The 17,479-nt window shown below is 50.5% G+C and overlaps 1 protein-coding gene across 1 annotated transcript in view; it reads left to right on the forward strand.

Annotated features, from left to right (window-relative positions):
* The window catches only part of LRR1 (leucine rich repeat protein 1), an 11,971-nt gene extending 500 nt beyond the window's left edge, over nt 1-11,471 (forward strand). Inside the window, exons 2-4 of the mRNA XM_025210024.1 lie at nt 4-253; nt 5,741-6,468; nt 10,357-11,471. Of these exons, the coding sequence (XP_025065809.1) occupies nt 4-253; nt 5,741-6,468; nt 10,357-10,609 (1,231 nt within the window). The 3' untranslated portion in view covers nt 10,610-11,471. The remainder of the gene's footprint in view (nt 1-3; nt 254-5,740; nt 6,469-10,356) is intronic.
* The last annotated feature ends 6,008 nt before the right edge of the window (nt 11,472-17,479 follow it).

Raw genomic sequence — 17,479 nt, forward strand, 5'->3', positions numbered from 1 at the left:
CAGGCCCCGCCCCTGTGCAAGCAGGCCCCGCCCCTGCAGCCTGTCCCGCGTGCGCCCAGTCCCTGAGGGCGAGGGCCCGCGGCCCCCGGGCCCTGTGGCGCGTGTGCGGGTGCTGCGTCGTGACCGCCCGCCGCGGCCTCTCCCGTTCCCGCAGCTGAAGGAGAACATCGAGCAGTTCTTCACCAGGTTCGTGGAGGAGGGGAAAGCCACCGTCCGCCTGAAGGAGCCCGCCGTGGACGTCCGTCTCAGCAAGGTACGCGGGCGCGGGGGCGCCGTGTTCGGCTTCTCCGCTCGACGTGCGTGCTTGTCTGCGGGTGCCGCTGGGGGCACGGCAGAGCGGCGGGCGCGTGTCGGACGTCCCTTTTTTTAGCAAGGGAGCGCCTGTCGCGCGCTGGAAAAGCGAGCGCCCCCAATGTCCTTGGCGCGGCCCCCGCAGCCTTCCTAGCGCGGGCTGGGGCTGGGGCTGGGGCTGGCTGCCGGCACCGCTGGCACTAGCTGCGTTTCCCAGGCGTGATGCTTGTGCGACGTGTGCTGCGGACGGGGAAGCGCGCGGGACGGACGGCGGTGGCGGTGACGGTGGCAGGTACGGGAGCGAGTCAGTGGAGGTGACTCGGCCCGTTCTCGCTTCCTCGTGACAGTCCCGAGCCTGCTCCAGCACCTTGCAAATGACATTTCCACGTCGGTCTGTGGCCAGCGGGGAATGTGTACTCTTAACCCAGCGAGTTAGACAGGAAACGGTGTGTTTGTCTGTTCTTAGAAAACAGGGTTGCCCAGCGAGCAGGGGGGTTAAATTGGGGCCTCTGGGCTCCCACCTGGACACCGCTCCTGTATTGCTCTGGCTGCAGTAGCAACCAGGGGCTCCAGGTTCCCCCCTCCTCCAAATTCCCCTCTGGTGCCTGCCAGGGGAGCCCACAGGCTGGAGGGAACTAGTGGTGAGTTGTGTCCCGTGCGGCAGGGAGAGGCCAGGATTGCAGTGGGTGCAGGGTGCAGTGGGAAGCTGCCTGGGTGTGCGGGGCAGGGGAAGGGGCGTGCGGCCCTCGGCCCCTTCGAAGTCGGGCAGCCCTGTTATAGAGGACACCTCTGTTCAGAGTGAATAATTAGCCACAACGCGAACTGAGAAGTTTGTCAGTTTTTCTAAGGATAAACATGAAATCCAGCTTATTCGGTCTTCCAGGCAACAGTTTTTCCTTCCCTCTTTCATAACCTTGTTACGGAAAGGAAACAGGAGATTATTTTATAAAGTTTTAAATGACTTGTGGTAGTAAACAAAAAGACGAGCCGCCTGTTTCAGGAGCCGTTCCATTTTTCTACGTGATCGTGACTTCACATATTCGCGACGTTGATGTGGATTCCAGCTGTGGTTGCGCTGCGCTGCAGAGCAGATGTACCTGCACTAGCTTTCAGCGAGGTAGCTCGGGTACCAGTGGCAGTCTAGCTGCAGAAGCCTGTGGACTGCAAAACCCACCTGAGAAGGAAGGTGCTGCCTTGCACTGAGATCCTTGCTGGCATGGCTCAACTGCTACTGGTGCTCAAGCTGGCTAGGCATGCCGTAGGAGGCCATAGTCACTGATGTGAATACAGTACTCGTGTATCCTCAGCATGAGAAAATATATCCTGCCTCTGAAGCACAGTCGTTGAAGGAATTAAGCTGAATTAAAAAGCTTAACGTCCTTGTGAACAAGAAAGTAGCTGTGCTAGAGTTACAGAAAAGGTGAAATCCCCTTTCACGTGAACAGCACGAGCAGCCCTTGACAAATGAATGCTTGTTGTAGGGACAGAGGCTGTTATCCAGAGGCTGTAGCACTGACAGGTACAAACAAGTAGGAAAGAAGAGGGTCATTTCCTGTCTTTTTTGGCATGGTTTTGGGGCAGTGTCTTTCAAGACGCTCACTTTTTGCCACTTTGCCCTGTCAGGAAGGAAAACCTTTAATTGTTTGGCAGCAGTGCTTTCTGAGATCCTGGGTATGCGACTGGGATATCCCAAGAAAACCCCCAAGTACCTCAAAGGAAATACGTGTGACCAAGTTGGGCAATCCCCTTGAACAGAGGTAAATCTGCCCTGACCCAGGAAAATCTACCTCGGTTCCAGTCCTGGGTAGCCTCGTCCTGGGCCAGCCTTTCATTTCAGTGCGGCTGCTAGAGGTAGCGGTCTCTAGACTTTTGCTTCGGGGTTCCCTTTCTCTGGATGTTTCTGTTTGTGCAGCCCTAGCCAGAATCAAGGTGCTCTAGATGAGGCTTTCTGGAGTGTGGTACAGTGAATAACTGCTTAAACATCACATTATCATCCACAAGAGAGCAAAAGCCACACTGGCAAAAGGAAGCCGTCTCCTCTTGTTAAATGCAAACAGCTGCTGGTGTCAGAATTTTTCCACATATTATATAGTAGCAAAGGGATCAGTCAAGCTCCAGGTAGACAGAGCCGTTGCACTAGCTGAAGCAACGAGCCTGTGATTCTACTCGACTTACCAGTGGGTGAAGCTGTTGCCATGAAAATTTCTCCCATTGTATTTCACAAAAGCAGGGGGCCGTTCTGTATTCTGAACCAGCCTCCTCCTGCTTGAGCATTCATCCTGAAAGGGTAGAGTAAGAGTCTCTCTTTTCCCTCCAAGCAAACATCTGAAGGTCACCTTAGCTGCTCAGGAGGCTATTGGTGACACATAAATCAAGGTAACAGATACTGGTGATGCTTCTCTGTGGGTCTGGAGGTCTGCGTGGGGGGTGGTTTATGTGCACCACATGAAACCGCTTGGCTGCCTTCCTAGACCCCTTGGGAAGGTTGCCTGAAAGGCCCTTCGGAGGTCATCTAGTCCAACCCCTGCTCACGGCAGGCACATCCCTGACTAAAACCATCCCAGCCAAGTGGGGCTTGTTCCTCCTTCAGTCTAGGTTGCAGCATCCCCATAGAATTCACTTTGTTGTTAATGTTGGGCTTCCTCCAAGTCATTGAAGGTAGATTGTGCATATGGTAAGTTTAAAACCCGGGGTGAACGAGAAGCTTTTTTGCTTTGATCTTTCCCAAAATTGACAACAGTGGCTTAGATGGAGTCCCCATTTTAAACATGAAGGATCGTGCTTCTGGTGGAAGCATTGTCACGTCCAGAATGCGCTTCGGGCTCTAGGAATCCATTCGCTTGAAATACTTCAAGAGCTGGTGTTGCCATGGGTTAAACTCTCCTAAAGCAAGAAATCCAACTTAATCAGTCTTCCTGCCCAGAATTTTTCCTGCCCCTTCTGGTCCCCTCTTACAACTTTTGTTGTAGACTAGGAACTCTTCTGTCTGAATTGGGCAGTTCTTTGGAACACCTGTCTAGTTCTATCCTAACATTATAAAAGCCTAAGTCTGTCTGTCCGTAATGTGTTATTCACACTCTGATTGGCTGCTTGTCAGCGGCAGCAACAGAGGGAACAGAAATGGGGGCAAGGAGGCAGAGGCAGCGCGGAGGGGATGGCAGGACAAGCCCCTCCTCCCCCCCCCCCCAGCCCCTGGGGGGCCCGGGCAGGGGGGGGGGGGGGGGGGGGGGGACGGCCCCCCCCCCCCCCCCCCCCCCCCAGCTCCTGGGGGGCACCGGCAGGGCGGGGTGGTGGGTGGCAGCACTCTGTCCTGTCCCTGTTTCCCCCCCATGTCATTCTTGACGGGCAATTCACTAGGACTTTAAAAGCCTGTAGCAAAAGATGATGCAGTATGAGACTATTTGAGACTATTATTCTTTTTGTACCTGCAGCATTGCATGAAAGTCTGATAGGTGCAAGGAATGTCTACTTCATCCTTTCCATTTCATAGTGACTATTGCAGAACCCTGTCCCCGACTGCCCCTTTTTTGCCTGTTTTATAGACCTGTTTTTGTCCTTCAAACAACACCTTGTTTAGGGGTCTTGAACTTTGCTCACAGATTCCTTTTTGTGGCGAGATTTTTTTTTTTTCTTGAGGGAACTGAAGACAAGATTTCGTCATTCAGGTTACAGAACAATTTAATTTCTTTGTGATAGCCTAGCTTCCTTATTACCCTTCAGAAGTGAGCATCCACTGTGACCCTTGGTGCAAGAGCAAAGGTAGTATTAATAGTTACTTCTGTTTTGGTGTGAAGTTGCACCTTATCTCTACGGGTCTTGAGGATCTTGCAATCCAGTTTGATTTGCTGTTCAAAACAGAGTTACGCCCTGAGCTTGGATCTCTTTGCAGTTGACTCAAGGCTTACCTGTGAGACTCCTAGGCGTTAGTATAAGGGGTGGGCCTGAGAGTTTAGATCTGCTTGAGCTGTGCAACGTGACAGAACAGCGTGCATGACATCACATTGGGAATGACTTGTCGTTAGATGCCTGGTGGCTGAATAAGCTGGCCGGTCATACTGCTAGCAATGTGGTCAGACTGATCTGGCCCTCCTGCAGTCTTAACCAAACTCAGTTTGGTGCCTGTATTACAATAGCGCCTAGACACATTATAAGAGGCAGTTCCCTGCTCTACAGAAGTTTAAACAAGCATGAAGGGTTGGAAAGCTGCTCATCATTTTACAGATGGAGAACTGAAGCAGGTAGATCAGTGCACTAGCTTGAGCAAATCTGTCATAGCACAGTGCCTGAATGACCAGAACATTTCTCCTTCCTCTCCTGCTTTTTGGGTGAGTGCCGTCTCTGCGAGCGCCTTGTCTGTTTCCTTTCTGTTTTCTAAGTGCCTTGTAGCTTAGTGACTGACCATGCCAGCTGAGGTGTGTGTGTATTGGAATGCTTGGAAAATGGGTTAGGTGTCATAGATGTAGCCTTAATTATTCCAATACTGATTGCCAAGTATATTAAAACTGTGCTGGATCTTTACTCGGATCTCTCCACGGTAAATCACCATCATCGCAGACGTGGCTAAACCGAGGATGGTCACTAGTTTCAGACACGCGGCTGAAAGTAGTACCGTGTTTACCCAAATCCAAGATGACCCTGAATTTAAGATCCCTCCTCCCCCCCAATAATTAGATTCTATATATGGGGTGGGATGGGCAGCCAGATGCTGTGGGTCTGACTTTGGCCCCAACCCAGGCTCGGGGCCATTGTCAGAACTGCAGCAAACTCCTCCCTTCCCCCTTCCACTTTTCTCTGAATCTAAGATGAAGGGCTTTCTTTCTCATGCGGACTGGGGAGGAGGGGAGGCAGCACTCATCTTGGATTTGAGTAAATATGATAAGACCCCAGCTCTACAAGAGGCTGCTTATATGACTATGAGCAATCACTTAAACTGTCTTGGCATCTCCTTTGCTCTACAAGTGTTATTCCAGTTATTCCGCTCTGCTTAAACACAACATGCCAACCCCGCTGCTTTTTTCTTTCTAGGACCTTCAGAAATTGCTGCCTCCATAGCATTCAATCTTTGTCTCCCCTTTGACCTTGTGCAGGTTTCTGTACAAAAAGCCATTTTATCTTGTCCCCTCTGGGACTTGCTGTCCTTTTCCAGCACTCATTTTTCAGCGACAGATTCTGTGTTTTGTTCGTTTTGGGGCTATACAGTAGGTTTCGTTTGGCCTGGCTGAGTCAAAGAGGTCAGAACTTTTGATTCCATTTTCCTGCCATTTGTTCTTGAACACAGTGAATAGAGAATGCAAAACAAGCCTGAATGCAAAACAGCCCTCCACCATTTTCGTTACTCTGCTGACTCTGTCTCCTGACATGCTCTTGTGTACAAAATGGTTCGGAAAGTGCTAGCAGAAATGCAGAAGGTGTAAAACTAAAATGTTCTCCTACTCTTTGATTGTTGTAGGCGAATGCCAGCCATTTGAAAAACTTCCTCTCAGCTGTGAGGCTGGCTCACCGAGGTACTGATGTTGAAGCACTGCCACTTGCAGCCCTGGTACCAGCAAAGACGTCAGAAATTGAAAAACCTAAAACGAAGATGATCATCACATCACGGAAAGATTACCCGCTCACCAAGAACTTCCCTTACTCCCTCGAGCACCTCCAGGCCTCGTACTGTAAGCTTGCCCGAGTTGACATGCGCATGCTGTGCCTGAAGAAACTCCTCAAACTGGATTTGAGCCACAATCATATCAAACAGTTGCCAGCAACTATTGGTGACCTCGTCTGCCTGCAGGAACTTCACCTGCACGACAATCACTTGGAGTCCTTCAGTGTGGCTCTGTGCAACTCCACACTTCAGAAGTCTCTCCAGCTCTTGGACCTCAGCCAGAATAAAATTAAAGCGCTTCCGATCCAGTTTTGTCAGTTGCGAGAGCTCGTTCATTTAAAGCTGGATGACAACGAGTTGATCAGGTTGCCGTTCAGAATGGGCCAATTAAGTCAACTGCGCTTCCTGTCAGCAGCCCGCAATAAGCTCCCTTTTTTGCCCAGTGACTTCAGAAAGCTGTCTCTTGAGAACCTGGATCTCTTTGGAAACCCCTTTGAGCAGCCTAATCCACTTGTTCCCAGCATACAGCTAAAAATACCATTAACTTTATTAGAGTCTGCAGCAAGAGCAACAATAAATTACAGGTAAGAATAAGAGTAATTGGTCTGTTGCTTTGATGAATAACTTGGCAGGTTTAATCTTACGGTTTAAATATATTGGGAGCAATTATAATAGACTGCAGTGTAACAAAAAAGCTTGCTTTCAGTGCAGTTTGTGAGTTTGCCTCTCAACACTCGGTGTAATATCAGTGCAAGTCTGAGATTGCTTTATTTGTAATTTGATGATTTGAAAAGTGTTGGGGAAAAAGCTTGCAGGCTGTCGGAGTATTGAGACCGGCCTAGTCGCAAGAAGGCAGCAACTTCCACGTTTCTCCACTGCTCAAGAAACTACACATGGAGGATTCATAGTGGGGTGATAGTTCATCCAGGCTCCTGGCTTGAAGTTGCTTTCAAATATGGTTGCCACTCATCTTTGTATTCCCCGAACTACATTTTTATAACCAAAGTACATAAATCTGCTAGCCTGAACCTAGGTTGCTAATGTACTGCCTTCAGAAATGACGAGAGGATAACCCATAAATGAACCCATAGCCACCCGCAGTGCTTTAACATTGTTCTGCTTTTGGTGTGGACAGCACCCCAGAGGAGCCAAGTAGTGGTTAAATGTGATGCGGCTTACTGGAACGTGAATATGTTGTCATAATTCACATGACTTATTCACTGAGGACTTTGTCTTCCTGCTGGCTTTCTTGAACAGCTAGTTGGCTTTGGGGACATCAGATGGCTTGTTGGCTTTAGGGAGCAGGTTATGGGGGTTTCCTCTTTAATGTAACAAACCTCATCTCTGACATCGTTAAAATAACTGTTGTCCTGTGTGTTGCCAGACATGAATAGGCTCGGTGCAAAGCCAGAGTTTCCTGTCTGCCTGCCTCTGTAGCAGCTCTCTAGTGACTGCTGCCTGAGAAACAAATGATAACATTAGCATTAGGGGTGAAGCAGCTATGCTCACAAAAGCCCTTAGGAGAGGAAAAGTATGGGAAATACTGCAGTTGCTGTGTCATAAGACAAGACCACGCAGGAGTAAGGGGCTGGGCTTAGTTGGGAGGTGAGGCAGGTGGAACACAAGGCATTGAGGCAGAAGCAGGTGAAGACTGACATGTAGGTCCTGAAACATGGGAATCTTTCTCCAAAAAAAATAAAACTTAAAGCACGTGGTCACTTGCAACATGAACTCCAAGACCAGTATGTGTAGGTGTCCAGGGCCCTCCACTGTGTGCTTGCTGATTAGCGGAAATCTGGTTCCCAGTTCTACTACCAGACACCCGCTTTCCCAGCTGAGTTTGTACATAGTTTTGGCAAAGCTCTGCAAACCAGTTTACCGTCTCCAAACTATAGTAAAAGCTGCGTTAACCGTCATGTCAGCTTATAAGGCAAAAGCAAAACGAAGTACACACAATGGCACTTCGGGTTTCACCAAGCTCCCATGGCCCAAGGCAAAGCAGCCGGCGCTGCCGAGCTCCCACGGCCCAGGGCATTGCAGCCTGCGTGGGGCCCACCTCCCTGTCCCTCAGGGCCTGCAGGAGGGGTGGGAATGTGGCGGGAGAGGTGGCAGCCCGAACAGGCAAAGACGCCTGTTTGGCCTCCCAGTTAACCTGGCATATTTTGTAATCCGGCACCCCCCATTCTTCGTGGATGCCAGATAACAAAGCTTTTGCTGTACAGTGTGGGACTGCAAACAGAACGGAGCATACTAGAAAGAGTCAGCAACTCAAATAGGATCCATGCTACACTGGCAGTTGGATTTCATAGTTACTGAATTGTTTCACTGTGGTGCCTAGGAACCCCTAGTCATGGCCCTGGTACAGAAATGTAGAACAGAGAGATGGTCCCTGCTCAAGAGAACCATTAGCCTGTTAGATAAGAGGCAGGAGATAGATATGGGAGCTGGGAAGGTTAAACCCTTGGTCAGCAGTAATCGGAGCAGGTCAGCAGCCTGCGGGCATCTTGATAAAGGAGAGTGAAGGGGAATGTTTACAAGGGGCTCCTCCCCACCTGGAGGGGGCTAGGCTGTGTGTTTGTTTGACAACCTAAGATGCCGTCTTGGGCTGTGCAGCTAACTCCTGAGCTGAACAGCATTGAATGAGCTGTGCAGTGGGTGAGCGTGAATCCTGAGGGGCTTTGAGAGAGATGACGTGTGGTCTGGACTAGGCAAGGGCGAGTCTGGAGGAATGCAAAGGGGGATGCGATATGGCCTGAGAGAACCATCTTTCCAGCTGTGTTCAGGATGGACTGAGCAAGTCAAGATTGCACTTATCTAGGCCAGAGAGAGAGATTCTGCAGCAGCCGGGGGCAAGGGGTTCTAGGCGTGCGGTGCACACGAAGGACTGCCTCTTGGGTGGATTAGGCAGGAGTCTGCAGCACCTACTCTTACATCCACCTAGGCCTGGAGAGAGACGTCTGAGCTGCAAACGGTTCTCGTGCTACTGCGGTTGATCCTGCAGTGTTTGTGAAAGAAGGTAGTTTAAGGCAACACCAGGAATTCCCTCTTCCCTGTAGCAGGTGTAATTGCTCTAGCCCATTGCCAGTTGAATTCAGGGAATGAAGGGAGACTGAGAAGGTGCCATTCCTTGGTCCTGGTTCTTGATCTAGCAGGACTCTTCAGTGGCACCAGTTAGCTCAGCCATGAGCCTGTGGCAAGGATGTCCAGGGTGGCATACCAATTTGTCTGTACGAAGAAATGAGGCATCTTCATAAAAATCCTACCTCCTGCTTGTCTTCTCAGAGTAAAGCCCTCTGGGACACTGCTGTCTTCTACATGTTAGATGAGGGGTGGGCAAAGTCTGGCTGACAGTGGACTCCATTTCCCAGCAGCCCCTGCCCACGTGGCTGGGGCTGGCTTCCATGGAGACTCCAGCAGCAGGGATAGTGCAGGGCCGGGGTTTCCATGGAGATCAGCCCCAGCAGCACTGGCAGGCAGTAGGGGTGTCAACCTCTTCCTGGCGGGGGGGCAGGGGGTGTTGTTGGCGGGACCGGGGCAGGATCAGCTGCTTCCACCTGTGCAGGGCGGGCAGCTGTGGAAGCAGTGCTGGGAGTGGAGGCTATGGGAAATTTTGGGGGTGGTTAAAGCCCCCCCCTCCTTAGCACCACCCCTACTCGCAGGGCATGGAGCTGCTCCACAGCTGGGCTGGGATCTTGCAGCAGCGATAGCATGGGCCAGAGCCGCGATCTGCAGCCTGTATGCTCCAGGTAGGGGCATGCAGGCAGCAGATTGCGGCTCTGCCCTGGCTCTGGACCATGCTGTCACTGTTGTAAGATCCCATCCCAACTGTGGAGCAGCTCCACACCCTGCCAGCGCTGCTGCACATGATTTCCACAGAAACCCTGGCTCCAGGCATAGCTGCTACTGGGGTCTCCATGGAAACCAGCCACAGCCACATGGGCAGGGATTGCTGGGAAATGGAGTCTGGCCACCAGCTGGATCCACCACTTTGCCCACCCCTGTGTTAGATGCTGACGCCTCTGAGTGTTAGGGCTGGATTGCAAGGGAGAAGTCGCGTAGAGATCTGACTGCAAAGGCAGATGGGTGGCCTAGTTGTTGCATTCCTCTGCCACTCTTCTTATCGTGTCTCTGCCCTACCAGCGCATTGGGCTTTTCCTCCAGCATGACCCCGTGGCTCTTGTTTTGATGCGTCTCTGGGGCTAGGTTCCTGAGTCTTCGTCAGACAGTCAGGAATGTGACCCCACTCTGTTTACTTCTGCGTTGGAGAAGCACAGCAGGTAATTCCTCCTCCTCGGCCGGCCAGAACAGTCATTGAGCTTTGTACAGCGAGAGAGGGTTTTCAAACTTGCACTGCTGCTTCCTCTTGCTGAGGGCTGGTTATTCTGTTTGTTTGTTTTTTCACTGCTGTAATGAATCTGGCTGGCGCGGGTTCGTTTTGCAGTGTTTTCATGCGTAGTTATCTTTCCCAACAGAATCCCATATGGTCATCATCTCCTTCCTTCCCACCTCTGTGAAGACTTGGAAGTGGCTAAAACATGTCAGTGTGGAAGTGCTTGTCTAACCAGCTTCATTCAAACAACTGTGACCATGAATCTCCATCACGTAGCTCATACCGTGGTCCTTGTGGATAACATGGGAGGTACAGAGGCACCCATTGTCTGCTACTTTTGCTCCCTAACCTGTTATTCCCAGTTCCTGGATAGATACCTGCAAAGCAGTAGGTGACCTTGTAGGAGCAGCAGAAGCTCTATGGAAACTTCATTCAGTGCTGGAGGACTCAGAAACCAACCGCTGCTGGGTTATCCACGTCGGCTGTTATGACACGGAGACAAACCATTGGGCGCGTGCTACAAATGGTCGACTCTCTCAGACTTATAAAGCCTTCTCACTATAAGCCTGCTGTGATCTGTCTGTCCTCTCGCATTTCACGAGTCTTAAATACTTACACTTCACTGCAAAGGACAAGATAGCTCTCAGTTTGGAAATTCTTAGGATTGCATTTTGGCTTTTTTGTGTTGTCCAAAGCTTCACAGGTGTTTTTTCCTTATGCTGTGGACTGAAATGATCACTTCTTGCCAAAAGAAGGGAAATGAATGAATTTTGCTGCTCTTTCTAACTTCTGTCGTTTGCTTGATGCTATAAATTTGATGTGTGCAGGGGATAGATGGACTCTGTTCCTAGGATGGAGTCTTCTCTTCTTCAGTGAGGGTGCTGGGCAGTGCGTTCCCTGCTAAGAGAGCAGGAACCCCTCGTGTCTTTCCACGCTTGTCTTCTGTGGAGCAGCTCCGTACTGTGCTGCTGAAAGAAGTTACACTGACTACTTTGAAAACTGTTTGGTTCCAGCCAAGAGTTCTGGGCACGCATGCTCAACTTTGGGTGCAACAGTGTTGTGTTTCTATCAGACCAGCTATTTGTATGTTTTTGTAACTTTGTCATTTGAAAGAAATTGGTTCTGCAGTCACAACCTAAACAGTATTTCCTGCTACTTTCTAAGCATCACATCTGTTTTTAAGGATTTTTTTTAACTGTCCATGATGTGATTACTTCATTTATTAAACACTGAAGTTCTTCCACTTGTACATGTGAATTTATACAAGCCTTGAGTGAAGTTGCAATTGTATTTTTATTTATTTCCATTTCCCAGTGTTTTCCATGGCTTAGCTCCAGGGTCATGTACTGGCCAGGATAATGAAGTGTTTAGAGACACTCAGTATTGTTAATTGTCTTGATGCTGGACAGTGGCTGAAATACTAAATAAAAGAGTGTCTTGAACAGTAGGGCTGTATGAAGCTTCAGGTGCTGATTTTGATTTGGAGGAGATTCGGCCCAATTTGGCAGCTGAATCTCCAAGTCCGAATCGAATCAGGAGACCAGTACAAAAGTCCAAATCAATTCAAAGCTCTCTGAATCGATTCTGCGATTCAGGCAGTCCCCGCTTGCTGCCGCAGGGAGCTGACCCGGACTCTGTACTGGTAAGTAGGGGGCGGGAGCTGGAGGAGTGGAGCATGGGGGGGACCCCTGCCAGACCCCATCCCCTGCCCGCTTTCCCAGCCCCGTCGATAGCTGCCCCGCCTGGCCCCAGCATCCCGGCTCCTTTAAAAAAAGAAAGCAAGCCCTGCACTCGCTGACCGCTGCAGTGGCCATCGGCCTCTGGGGGCTCGTGGCAGAGCCCCTACACAGCGCGGGGCAGGATGCTGGGGCTAGGCAGGGCAGCCATTGACAGGGCTGGGAGAGCAGGTGGGGGATGGGGCCTGTTTGATTCGACACACTGATTCGAATCACCGAGTCAAATCGCTGTCCCCTGATTCGGCTGAATCCAAAGTGAATACCAGCCACTTCGCACCAGCCTATTGAGCAGTGTTCAGACTCCTTGAGCTGAAGGAGGTTGAATGCCTTAGGCCACGTGACGTTTTTGGAAGAGAATACAAAGCTGACATTGCTATGCTGAAGCAGGCATCATGACTACCTTAGGCTGGATTGTATAGTTCATGCCTTTCCATGTCTGACGTAAGATGTCATGATGACAACTGCATGTAGAGTGAATGGGAAAATGAGGGACAGTCACAGGTTTAAGCAAATAAAGAGCTCCTCTCCAGAGTGACCTACAAGTTACACTGACACGTACCCGAAGGAAAGCAGCATCCGACTGGTGGGGCCAGAAAATTCACAGAAAATGGGGACCTGTCAGTACTCCCCTTTACATCTGTTATCACTGCATCTCATCTCTACCTTCGCACTTCTGGGATTTCAGACCATTCTGTCCTCAAGCTTATGCCAAGATCTCCGAGCGGAAGTACGTGTCAAAGCAAGCTTACCGACTCGTCAGGTTCAGGTAAATACAGCATTTCCATTTTCCCCTCGAAACTAAAATGACTTTGAATTTAAGACAATCCCCATAACTAGGCTCTAGAAAATTCTGAAGATTATAAATGTGTTTCAGTTTCCCAGGTCTAGAATCTAGTGATTGGAGGATCCCTTTAAATTCATCCACCACTGCCACAGGAAAAGCAGGTGGTGGGGGGCAGGCAGTCTGCCCCACACCCCTTGTCTGCCCCACCCCCCCAATCCCTCTGCCACTTGTCCCCCTCTTGTGCCTGCTCCCCTACCACCAGCTGCTTACTTTTGCAGCTGCTCTGGCTCCATCTCTGCTGGGCACATGGAGCACCAGGCCAGGAAGTAGTGGTGGCCCTTCTCCTGTGCTCCCCCTTGCACTGTGCACCCCCTTCTTCCATGCTCCCCCTATTTCATGACCATTTCCCCACCACATGGGCCACCCTGGCCCCGTCCAGAGCTGTAGTAGCTGCTTGCCTGGCCTGCACCTGAATCGAAGGGGAGGTGGGGGTCATCTTAGATTTGAGTAAGAGCAGTACTCTTCAGGAAAAGGAACCTTCTAAGGTTGATCTACACAGTCTGGAAATTAATTTTACTGTCACTAAAACCACCTACAATGACCAGAGTAAATGTTAGGTCTTCACTGCACTGTCCTTTCATGTAAACAGTGAAGTACTACTCTAGCCTGAAGAGCTAAGGAAACACTGGATCACCCTTTCCCATATGCATGGCTGTTTAATCGCTGAGTGAGTGCAAAGCAGGAAGCTGAACGCCTCCATTTAAAATTAATCTTGTGAACGCAGAAGAGATGTACAAATAGGCTACCATCTCCTGTAAGGCAGTCTAAACCCGCATGCGCTGAGGCCGTCCTTGTGTCTCAAGTGCAGGTCACTGACTTGGAAGCAGGATTTCTACAGGTAGTTACCCAGGTTTCAGAAGAGGAGAGAAGACAAAGCTGGAAGCTCATTAACAAACAGATACAGCAATGACAACTCAGGAGGGCCTATCACGAGGAAGCTATCACTGGCCAGGAAGGGTTGAGGCCTGTATGCGGGAAACGGGGCTGGTGGCTTTTAGCATGGAAAGCAGCTAAGTAAGGAGGAATCATTTTCCTTTAGCTCGACACGCAGGCTCTTCCTCAGGTGTCTGAGCACTGTGCTCATCACAGTGATCATCACTGTGCTCATCACAGAAGCCCTGAGTGCCTGCCGGCCTGCATCTCACAATGCGACTGACACCTGTCATGCTCTTGCCCTCTCTCGAGGGAACCTGTGCTTGCTGTGGCGCCTCAAATACACGTGTTAGTGAAGGCAAGGGAAAAGAAATGTGGGAAGTGTTGAGGTCTGAAGTAGTCGCTAGCTTCTGCGCTTGTTTGTAGCCTTGACTGTCCCCTGTACAGACCAGACTTCTCCCCACCATGGAGAGGAGGGAAGTTGTTTGGCCACAGGCTCATCCCAGAGCTGGAGGCAGTGTGGGTAGCCTGAGCCTGGCTCGCTGAGTGTTGTGAAGATGGGTTTGAATGCGTAGTCTGCAAGGGGAGGGGAGATTGAATGTGTTCACAGCAAACCAGTAGTTCCCAGCCTTTTTGCATTTAGATGCCCCTTGTAGATGCCAGTTTTTAGCTTTCACGTGTCTTGGCTATGGGAACAATCAATACTAGAACAATTCTACTGAGAAGAGCCGAGGGAGCCCGCTGCGGGGGCAGAATGTTCCTGGCACCGTGGATTCCTATTTGAAATCGCTGGGTTGGTCTTGTGAGTCGCATAATGCTAATAGCGCACAGCACCCTTCAAAGGACCTTGCGCCCCCCGCCCAGGGTGCTGACACACCCTGGTTGAGAAGCCCTGCGGTAGACTGTTGGAAAGGTGGTGGGCTGCGATGGTTAGCAAACGCAGAGACCGTGCCTGAGCATGTTGCATTGCTGGCATCCAGCCGGGAAGTGCCATGGGGGTGAGTAACTGATGCCAGTGCAGCTGGAGTATCCTGAGCAGCCGGAAGTGGTAGAAACCATTGCTCACAGATGCAACGCGGAAGGGTTGTTCCTGAGACTGCCAGAAGCCCTGCTGTGCTGCGAGCTGGATGGGCCAGCATGGGGGGTTGTGCTGGACCTGAAGACTCCTCTGAATGCTGCCTGACACCCGTCAGCACTATGCCAGCCTTACTCAAGGTCACTTCCAACCAGCTGAGGTCACCCTTGAGCTGAGTGCAGCTGTGAGTAGTAGATATACAAGGCGTGTGGCACCTGGCACGGGAGGCCCCTCCTGACCTCAGGTTGTGGAGCAGAAACTCTCAAAGAAAACAGAAACTGGCAAAACCTGCTGTGTTCTCACCGCAGCCACTTACGTTATGCCACATGCTTCTGGGAGAGTTTTGCATGAACACAACGTACAGCCCTATTCGGGTTGTTGTACTGAGATACAGCACTAAAAGCCCCAGACAGGTGATCGGATCTGAACCCAAGGGATCAGATATGACTTTGGCTTTTCACTTCTCTCACTCAGGCTTATGGGACTCCTTTAGTCTTTCTTCCCCCTCATCTTTACTTTTTGACTTGAGTGTCACCAGGTGAAGGCAAAGGAAATAATTTCTTCAAAGCACGAGGAAAATTGGCTGGGTGCCTTAGAGCCAGGAGTCACTAGAAAGCTCCCCTGCACAGGGAAATACTCTGGTGGCAGCTCACTTGTTTGCACTGCAGCTGGAAGTGTAAGCACCTACATTTTAGCATAAGGGGCTATTTTGAAGTTCTTCAGAGTAAGCCTCGTTTTGAAAGCAACCTGTCAAATCTCTCTAAAGTTAAGGATAATGTAATGAGTAGCTACGGTTTTGTTTCCTTTTGGCTTTAAAGTAGCACCAAAGGAGCCAAACCCAATGAAAACAAACCATTTTGTCCATAAAGGCTGATTGTGTTGGCACAGGGATTTGCACAGGTGTTTGGCCAAATCCTCACTTTCTCTCTGATTTGTCCAGCTTATCTGTTGATGTGGTACATGAATGCCTCTTGCAAAGTGGAGAAGTTCTGTTAGCCCCTGTTGAGATTGTGCTGCAATTTCCACCAATTCATCCAAGGTCAAACAAAAAACAGAGCCAGGATCTCCAGAGCTCCTTACTGTTTTCTTTGGGGCATGAAGTATTAACAAGTATGGAAATAACCGAGGCTACTCACAAACCTCATCAGAGAATCATAGAAAATAGGGGCTGGAAGGGACCGCAGGAGGTCACATTCAGTCCAACCCTCTGCTCACAGCAGGACCAGTCCCAACTACATCATCCCAGCCAGTGCTTTGTCAAGCTGAGCCTGAAAACCTCCAAGGACAGAGATTTCACCACCTCTCTGGGGAGCCTGTTCCAGTGCTTCACCACCTCCTAGTGAGAAATTTTTCCTAATATCGAACCTAACCTTCCTTGCTGCAGCTGGAGCCCATTGCTCCTTGTCCTGTCATCTGCCCCCACTGAGACCAGCCCAGCTCCATCCTCTTTGCAGCCCCCCTGCAGGGAGTTAAAGGCTGCTATCAAATCCCCCCGCCCCGTTCCCTCGGCCTCTCCTCAGAAGTCATGTGCCCCGTGACATATCTGTGTATACGATCTCTTCCACACACTAAGCGTACCCCCAGAACTCAACACCACAGGGGCAGAGAGGAGGTAGCAATAATCTGCCAAGACACTGAGGAGGTAGTATGGGTTTTGACTGTAAGTTGCATGGAAAAAAGTGAGCAGCAGGCCCTGATAAATGGAATGAAAAGCAGGGGAGCTTGATGGCCCGAGGGGGAGTCAGCTGGAATGCAGCACTGCCAGCAGACCTTTCCACAAGCTTCTGGCTGAAACCTGACAGCGCTGCTGTTTGCAGAGTGGCAGCAATCCTAGATGATGCTAGCAAAGGCACTGCCCTTGTAAATCGGCATTAGGTATGTCCACAACAAAAGCTAGCAATTTCAGTTTACACGTAATTATTAGGCTTACAAAGTTAGCATGCCCATATGCAGAGCCAGCACAAACCCAGACTCCCTCAGGTACCTCTGAAGCGTTGCAATGCTCTGGCATTCCTTAGCACCTGCGGAGACTGGGGAAGGGGCAGGGGCAGGTAACACCAGGAGGTATGAGAGCTGGAAAGCTATTGCTTCATGGAATGAAGGTTTACAGCACTAGGTATAAATGCTGCTGCTGAAGATTCCTCCTGGGAAAAAGCCCTGGGTCTCTTTGCTACAGCTGGTCTTCCCTGGCTTAAGACCCATTTAAAGTAGCTCTTCATAAATTCCTTCCCCAGTGTTCTCTCCTCTTGTTTGCAGCCAGCATGCAGCTTACCAGTTCTGGCAGCAGATTAGAGCACCTGCGTGTGATCTCTAGGTGAGCTATCCGGCTAGCTATATGGGGACAGCACCCTAGCAGCTGCAGCGCAAGAAGCACTCTGATAGCTGCTGGGCCTATTCGTGGCTCGTGGGGGTGTCCCACCCATTTGAGTGCGCTGCATTGCACGGCAGCACCTATGCACAGGAGTAGTACTGTGTTGTGCAGGACATGGGGCACCTGCTTCCCCCTGAGCTACTCAAGCAGCAAAGAGAAGGCGCAGGGGGCAGGGCTCTGTTACAGCAGGAGGTGGATGCGGAGCACTTCAACAGGGAAGTTTCATGGGGGCTGATGTGAAAAGAGCAGGGAGTCTCAGAAAAGTGCAGAGATAGTAGGAACTCCCTGGAGAGGGGATGAACTACTAGAAAGCTGAGGGGGAAGGAGATGAGCTGAAGAGGCAATATAAGAAAGCATGAGGGGCAG

Source organism: Alligator sinensis, unplaced genomic scaffold, assembly GCF_000455745.1.
Source record: "Alligator sinensis unplaced genomic scaffold, ASM45574v1 scaffold564_1, whole genome shotgun sequence".
Classification (NCBI taxonomy): domain Eukaryota; kingdom Metazoa; phylum Chordata; order Crocodylia; family Alligatoridae; genus Alligator; species Alligator sinensis.